General features: G+C 48.2%; 1 protein-coding gene across 1 annotated transcript in view; it reads left to right on the top strand.

Moving 5' to 3' along the window:
* Positions 1–8,541, top strand: part of snd1 (staphylococcal nuclease and tudor domain containing 1) — a 193,844-nt gene that overhangs the window by 143,251 nt on the left and 42,052 nt on the right. Inside the window, exon 20 of the mRNA XM_056578800.1 lies at positions 8,340–8,463. Within this exon, the coding sequence (XP_056434775.1) occupies positions 8,340–8,463 (124 nt within the window). The remainder of the gene's footprint in view (positions 1–8,339; positions 8,464–8,541) is intronic.

An 8,541-nucleotide genomic window follows, 5' to 3' on the forward strand; every position in this document is an offset into this window, starting at 1 on the left:
AAGCTGGGTGATCATGTTTTTATGGTCCCACCCCGTGCTCGGAGAGCGCCGGCTCTCGCCCACAAACGTCACTCAGACCCTGGACTATATCGCGGCCTATAAAGCCATCGCTCCGTCCTCCTCCTCCTCCTCCTCCCCCTCCCCCTTCCACCTGTCACACTCTGTATTTATTTGGTCTTTGGACGGTGGATAAATACCCATGGCTGATATGTGATCATGCCGAGTGGAGTTTCCTCTGCGCCGTGCAGACGGAGATGCGGCAGGTGGTGTTGAGGTGGTGTTAAGACAACAGGTGCGCTCAGGTACGATCAGCGTAGGCGGGCTTTGTGGAGCTCCGGCGGTTGCGAGTGCTTCGCGGGCGCCTCCTGGCCGTTGCTATCGAGGTATTTAATCAGTGTGTTTGCGGGTATAAGGAACTGAAGGGGAAAAAAACAGATGTATATAAAATAACCACCGCTCCCCTGGCCTCCTGTTCTGTCATATTTGTGATTATTTACCCTGCTGCGGTTTAATGGCTTTCATAAACCGCCTAATAGAATTCGGCATAGCCTAGGGATGTGTAGCAAAAGGCCAAATGATTCACTGTTTTCATTGGCTTTTCTCCTCTTCTGTTTTGTTGTTCCTCTTGTCTCTGCTCGCACACCACGTGCAACGCTGTAATCAAATGTGATCCCAATCAACCACTGAAATGGTGGGTTTTTCGCTCTCTTTTTCACCTCTCTCTCTTTCTCCCTTTCTGTCCATCTCCCTTCTTTTTCACTGTCCCCCTCGCTCTCATTTTCTCATTCTTTTTGTTAAATTGCTCTCTAATTCTGCGGATGGGCATTCACAATGTAATTATATATGATTTACAAACAGCTGCAGCTATAATGGTGCATAAACAAATTACAGTCCGATGGCAGGGGCGAGGGAGGAACGAGGGATGAGGCAGAGAGACGGGAGAGAGAGAGAGAGAGAGATTGGCCAGGTTCAGACACAGTGAGTGGTCGGTCGGCCGTTTGCGTTCTTGGATGAGCGCTCTGGCTCCGCCGTTGAGCAAAAGATGGGAAATGGAACCGCTCGACACTTTGACCTCGCTTGTGCGCGTGTTTTAAGTTCAGCTGTGAACTGCTCTTCGACTTGTTTCAGCGTTTTCCGTTAGATTTTTTTGGTAACATTTGGTTTCGCGGCCGCTGGCGGGACTGGGAATGCAGCGTGTCTCTCGACCAGTCCGGGGTTGATTCAGAACATGGACGCACGGCTGTTCGGAACTCCTGACTCAGTGCTTGGTTATACTTGGCGTCCGACATGCAAAAGATTTTCAAACGATGTGTGTGTGTATGATTTGCCAATTGTTCCCGGAATGACGTGCAGGCCAGAGGTCGACATGGCCCTCTGGTGATTTCATTTGACGGGTTGCATTCCTCCGTTAGCTTAAACTCGATAGTGAAGCGTTTTCACCGTTGTTTCCAACCAGCCTCATTCGCGTCCACATGCTATCTGACATTAACATTCAGTGCATTTAGGATGCTTTTATCCAACCAGCTTACAAATAGTACATTTGTCGGAAGAAAGCGAAGCAACAAATATCGCTGTCGGAACAGTAAAGATGTTCATAGAAATCGCTAGGTATACCAATTCCCCGTACACAAAAGATAACTAGGAGAAGACGTTACGCAATGCTAAGTACTATTATTAATTGCCACTATTACCGGTATAATGACTCACCATTTTCTTGGAAATGTTGCTCATATTTACACAATTGCAATGCATATTCTGGCAGCATTGGTTGTGAAAAGCGTATCCTCTCTCCCCAGCAGTGGGGGGGGGCAGCTCTCCCATAGCCGGGCTGTGCCGGTCCCCTTTAACCCAGGAACCATGCAGAGTACAGACTGGAGAGCGGGAACGAGCTGATGCTCAATCAAAAGAGGCCTATACTAAGTGGTCTTTTGTGTGGTCTGCTTCACAATGCCCAGCAGCATGTGTGAAGGGAAGATTTTCGTGGGCGTTTAAAGGTGTTAGTTCACTGTTTAAACAAGATGCTGCTTTAGATGAGTAGGATGGGCAATGTGTGCCTCGGTGCATGTTTGGAATAGCTAATTGAACCCTGCTAGGTGGGTGTTAGTGTAGCCGTACACACTAAGAGGTTTACGTTGGTCTTGTGCATTTGTTTTTGCAGATGCTAGCTAGCTAGCTAGCTAGCTTGAAAGCTAAAGTATCCTAATCAAACCACACACTCCTAACCCCCATAGGGTGCGGGAGTTGTATCTTTTCCTGATTTTCTCACGTAGCAATGTCAATCCGACTTTATCCCAAACAGTGATCAAAGTTGTAACTGTTACTTGTCTCTCGTGACGTAACATCGATCAGAAATCCTCCTAAATGTTATAAATGAAAAAAAAGATTGCTTGAGCTCTTAACCCACAAAATCCATGTAAACTTCCCCATTGACCCGGCGTTCTTCTCTCCGTTCATTTATTTTACTTCCTGCCATCGCGTGGCTGTTTCGAGGGCCGTGGATTTACCGGGTGTGCGGCACTGGACTTGACCCTCCGGTAATTAGGGTGACTCGAGGGTCACAGCGGCTCATAAATTAGCCCCGTGAAACTGGCGTTCCACAGCTAGTGGCCTGCTGGCCTTTGCCTTAACTACCTGACCCCCCCCCCCCCCCGAAAGAACCCACAGACACAGGCACTGCTGTCAAAACCCCTGGAAGTCTTCCCTGGTATGCTTACCCATCTGGGTACCGAATGCATACTAGGGTCTTCTAAAATGCATTATAATACATGCTACACAATAATATATAGACCATATGCAATTTAAAAACCATTTCATGAAATATGAGCCGTATTGTCTTTTTAAAAGCTTACGTTCATTTACAGTGCCTAATGTCTGCTGAGCCTCACGTTGTTTATCTCTCTGTTTTTGTACCTACGTTCACAATCGTCCATTTGAGTTGCTGTCGCTGACCTATAGTGGGGTGTCTGTGGTGCCTCTCCCAAAACAGCATAGGGAAAGGGCAAAGCTCTTAACAGGAACAACACCGGCTTTAAAACAATGGCGCCATTCAAATGGACGCATTGGTGTGGCGTCGCGTTCCCGCTCCTGACGCAGCGTGCGTTGTGCCATGCGCACCATCCCACTCTGTTCCTCCTGACGTCATCGAAGGGCTGCAGCAGCCTCTTTAGTACGGGAGCACGTTTTCAATCAGACGTTGGTGGCAGATAAGACATTTGATCACCATAGGAACAAGAATTCAAGGCCGTGGACTTGGAATCTCTGCTCAATCAACTCTTTATTCAATATTCACGCAAAGAGAAATTAACAGTGTAGTGGGGATGGAGGCGTCCTTTGGATCCGTCTTGGACGTCCAGAAGGAAACCGATCCCATAAGGGGGAATATTATGGTCTGGATCTGTGTAGCTGGAGACATATTGCAAACAACAATACAGTTCAACATTGCCATTACAACATTAAAGATATTGGAAAATACACCCTGGAATGCATTGTATATCGAGGTTAGAGGTTCAAGGGGGATGTGAGTGTTTCAGCGTGTACTTTTCTGTCAAAACAACGTCCTTTTATTGCCTGCAAGGAGCAATGTATTGTTTCCTGGATCTCTCTGATCTGGCATTGGAAGTGATGTCTTGGCAAACTAACTAAAACTCCACATAATGTAAAGATATTGCCTAAAATGTCCCATATATATACATTTGTTGAGTCATATTTCCGCAGTGCTCTTCTGTTCTACTGTGGCCAAGTACAACTGCAGTCTCTTCAGTAAATAAAGCAATGAGTTTACGCATGTTACATCCAGTTATTCAAATGTAGAGGTATGCTGTTGGTTTAAGTAGAGCCAAGATGTAAATAAGGCTGATGCAGAACACGGCATATCGCTTAATGTTCACATGTTAGGGCTGGCTCCTCATACCTCCATCCTTCCCTGACTACCCGGACTACTCCACTTACACGAAAAGGTCATTTTTGAATGGTTCAGAATCAAGTGGCGTGCGTGTGCGTAAGCATGTCTTTGTCCATGTTTGAATCAGGGATGCAAGACATAACCAAACAGATAAGTCATGTTCCAAATCTCAGTAAATACTTGTTTTTGCTATCGAGGCAAAAACTAATTTGACGCCAAAGAAAATGAAACTCTGCTTAGACCAAGACTTGAGCTCATCTGCCATCAGACTTTAGAGGACTATCTTATATCAGATTTGTGCAGCTACCTGGGCAGGTATGCACGGCTGGACACGTATCAGGGATCAGGTCTATAGCTCAACAGGCACGAGGCTTATGAAGAGCGTGACTATCTGTTGAGTGATACATCTTCAAACTCTAAAATATAAAGTAAACGGTCTTCAAACGGCATAAGCGGCTCTTGGCATGTGGTGTTATTGTTGTCTGCAGCGCCGTCGCAGCGCCGTGCTTCTGTACATTCGACTTTCACTTACCATGTTGCTGTATTCCCGGCGGGCAGTCGTTATCGTAAAACTTGTCCGCCGCGTGGGGAACTCAGCCAGCGAGTAAACGTTGGCAAACAGGCCTGCTTCATACTGCCTTTCAGCACCACGCATGAGGCAACGGCCAAGGCTTTGGATCTGATGAGTCATCCTAAAACACCAAAACACAACATGAGCTATAGTGGATTTGTGGAATGAAAGTTCTCAGAAAATGTGTACACAATAATTTCGAAGGCAATATTGTTGTAGTCACTTAAGAGTTGCTTGACTTGATTTACTCTAGAACAGTGGACGGTTCCACCCCTAGTGTGTGTGTCTGCGTGTGTTTGCATGCATGTCTTTGTACGTGTGTAACCTCCTAGACTAAATATACAATGTGTGTGCATGTGGGTGTGGTTATGTCGCCCAGCCTTCCTCAACCGCTTCCTCTTGTGTTGTATGAGGATGATGAGATACATGCACCCAGAGCAAAGCAGAGAGCATCACAACACACCGGGGGTCAAACAAATACAACCCTCCAATTACCCACAATACCCCACGTAGACCGCATGCCTACAAACCCATTTGCACATGCACTAACACACACACATTAACATGCACACATGCATATGCGTGCTAACACACGCGCTAACACACGCGCTAACACACGCACATGCTAACACGAACACACACATGCTAACACACACACACACATGCTAACACACACACACACACATGCTAACACACACACTAACAAAACCATACACACACACAGCCCACATGCTAACTCCTTAGCCTGAGCAAGCAGACCAGCAGGAAGGAAGGCATGCAGGTTTCTTTTGCTTTTTTTCCCCCTAACTATAATTAGATTAATAAATCAAGGAAGAGGTGGTGCTGACAGCAGCAGCCTCACGCCATTCTACCAAGTGTGCACCACTGGGCCGGCACTGCGGTACCGCAATATGAGCCCACGTGTGTGTGTGTGCGTGTGTGTGTGTGTGTGTGTGTGTGTGTGTGTGTGTGTGTGTGTGTGTGTGTGCGTGTGCATGCATGTGTGTTGATGAGGCGAGGAGTTCAGGAAGCGACATGTTTTCCTAAAACTGCTGCTTCTACAGAACACAACGCATCTGTTAGTGCAGGTTTGTTTGTGTGTGTGTGTGTGTGTGTGTGTGTGTGTGTGTGCAAACACGAGAGCGTTGTACGACTGCATGTGTGCAAACTATGTGTATTCCCTCATTCTCCCTTTCTACATTATTTTGCGTTCTGTCCAGCATCGTCCAATGAGCTAATGCTATTCTTAAGTCCCGCCTCCTTTACCTCCTCCTTGCCCAACCCACACACAGAAACCAACCAACCAATCAGATGGGGCTCCGACCTGCCTGGCCTTCAAACCCTCCTCCTATAACGAGGCCTACTTTCTCACTGCACACGCGCACACATTTTTGGTCCTTCATGTCCCCTGTGGATTCTCACTCTCTTGCACTCCCTCTCTCTCCCTCCCTCTCTCTCTTTCGCCCTCTCTCTCTTTCTCGTCATCTCCCCCCCTCCCCCCTCTGTCTCTCGCCCCTCTCCAAGTTTGACACCATGCTAATGAAGGTATCTCGCCCAGTGAAAGCAGGCGGCTGCCAGGCTGTTGAAGCGCAGATAAACGTCCGAAGCACAGAGATAGTTTGTTTTCTTTGCCTTCTTTTCTTTGGGTGTTTTTTCGTTATCCCCCCCCCCCCCCCCCCCCCCCCTCACCCCTCCCTCCCTCTGCCATCCACTAGCAGGCGAACACTGTTATGCAAGCATAAATAATATGAGGTGCTTACAAGAACCTCTGGAGCAATGGGGGCGTCTGTTGCCTCCGGGTTGTTTGTTTGATTGTAACACACACGCACGCACACACACACACACACGCACACAGTAAGCAGAGCCTGCTAATTCCACACACGCGCTGATGCACTGACGCATCGATGCACATATGCACGCACACACCCGCATTGTTAGTCTTTCACCTTTTTTCTCGTTGTCGTTGACAACGTGATTACCTTAGGCCACACGCAGCCGCTTTGAACCCTGGTTGCGTGTGTCGGACCGTGTGTGTGTGTGTGTTTGTTTTGTGCATGTGTGATGTATGTTTGCGCATTTGTGCGCTCATGCTTAGCTAATGAGTGCCTGAGTATAAGGGCTATAAGTGGACTGTATGTACGGGCGTCCCTCGGAGGATTGCCAGGGTGGCTGGGGCCGCGTGTTGGGGGAGAGAAGGAGGGCGAGAGAGAAGTGAGAGAGAGAGAGAGAGAGAGAGAGAGAGAGAGAGAGAGAGGCTGGTCTTCCTTGCCCTCGCCCGCCCAGTCCCAACCCTGGGGGAAATCGATGGAAACGGGCTGTCAACAAATCACCATGTAATTTAAGATTCGCCACTTTGCTAAACTAGCCGCTGCAAGTGCTTCCGTGCACGTCACGCTGGCTTCAAGACACTCACACTCAGACACACACACACACACACACACACACAGCGAGCCACTGGGGACGCGAGCAGGCTCTCCGATTGCAACTTGATTGGTGCAAATCATGTGGTGGCGTCTGGAGCCATGGAGCACTCAGACCCCTGAGTCATGAGCTGATTCCGCCCGCCACATCGGTATCAACAAGCACATTGGAAATCTCCACGGTAACGCCCCCCACACCCACCCACCCACCCCCCCACCCACCCCCTCAATGTACAGCGGAGCTGCCACTCTAAAGTCCATCGATGGAGCCGTCTTTCTCTCTATGAACTGCGGTTAGCATTGTCGCGGCGGCAGCACCATCGCCCGCTCACAGCGACGCGGACACGGACACTTATGATTAGTGACCTTTTTGGTGACAAATTGTCCCTGGGGTTCCGGGTGGAGAAACGTCTCGTTTCTTTGTGGTTGCCCTGGCCTTCGTTGCCACGACGACGTGTCAGGGGGGGGGGCAAGACGGATTATTGACGGCAAACAACGGACGACGTCTCGTCCGGCCGCTAGAGACACTTTTTTCCGTGTTTCTGTTTTTTGTGTTGACCTTCAGTTGGAAAACGGCAGTCCCCGGACGCACGGCGTCATCCCCCCTGGGCGTGTTTGTTTCTTACTTGATAAAATCATGGATTGTTGTGGATTATTTAAAAAGACGAAGGGGTTTGCTTGTAACATGTACATTGCATACGTCAGCTTGTGCCTACTATTCATCAATCCACTACGAACTCTCATAGTTCGGAATAAACGGGCGTGAAACGTCAAAATCTGTTCCGAGTTCACCGAGACTCTGCATAGCCATCCAGTTCCCCCCTCCCACTATTGTATGTTGTACGTCCTGCCACTTGATGTACGCACTTAATGTACGTTGTATCTGCAGGAGCTGCCATCACTGCTGTACACGGGGAATGGGTTAGCCTAGTGATTGATTTTGGTACTTACTCTGGTTCTAGGAACATCTTTACTGTACCGAGAGTGATTATTTTTGTTTCACTTCTTCTGACAAATGTACTTATTGTTTCTGTATTACTAATACAGTTGTATAGTATTCTTGTCATTTTAGTATATATAATTAAAACTACTGATGTCAATATTTATTAAGAATTACATATTTAATCTATATTATTTAGTCTAAAATCTAACCCTAACCCTAAAACACAATTATTTATTTTCTAAATATTTTTCTCATCACTAAAACCAGGTCGTATTTCCACCAATTAATAGAAAAGTATCGATAGTGGTATCGATAAAGACTCGGATCATTAAGGAGTATCGATAGTGGTATCGATATCAATAAACCCCACTGATCCCCATCCCTCCTGATGACAGATGTACTTATTGTAAGTGGCTGTGGATAACGGCGTCTGCTGAAGGCCCTGATGTGAGTGCCCCCTGACGGCGAGCGCTCGGCCACTCATGCGCGTCCTGTGTGTTTCAGGGGCCCAGTTGGAGAGCCTGATGGAGACGATGCGGGCGGAGATCGCCGCCCAGCCGCCCGTGGAGGGGTCCTACGCCCCCCGCCGGGGAGACTTCTGCATCGCCACGTTCGCCGACGGAGAATGGTAGGCTCCCCCCCCCCTCTCTACCTTAACTCTGCTGTGGTTGAACCCCCTCTCTCCACCCCCCCCTGCCTTCACTCT

The sequence above is a fragment of the Gadus chalcogrammus genome, chromosome 19 (assembly GCF_026213295.1).
Source record: "Gadus chalcogrammus isolate NIFS_2021 chromosome 19, NIFS_Gcha_1.0, whole genome shotgun sequence".
NCBI classification, from domain to species: Eukaryota; Metazoa; Chordata; class Actinopteri; order Gadiformes; family Gadidae; genus Gadus; species Gadus chalcogrammus.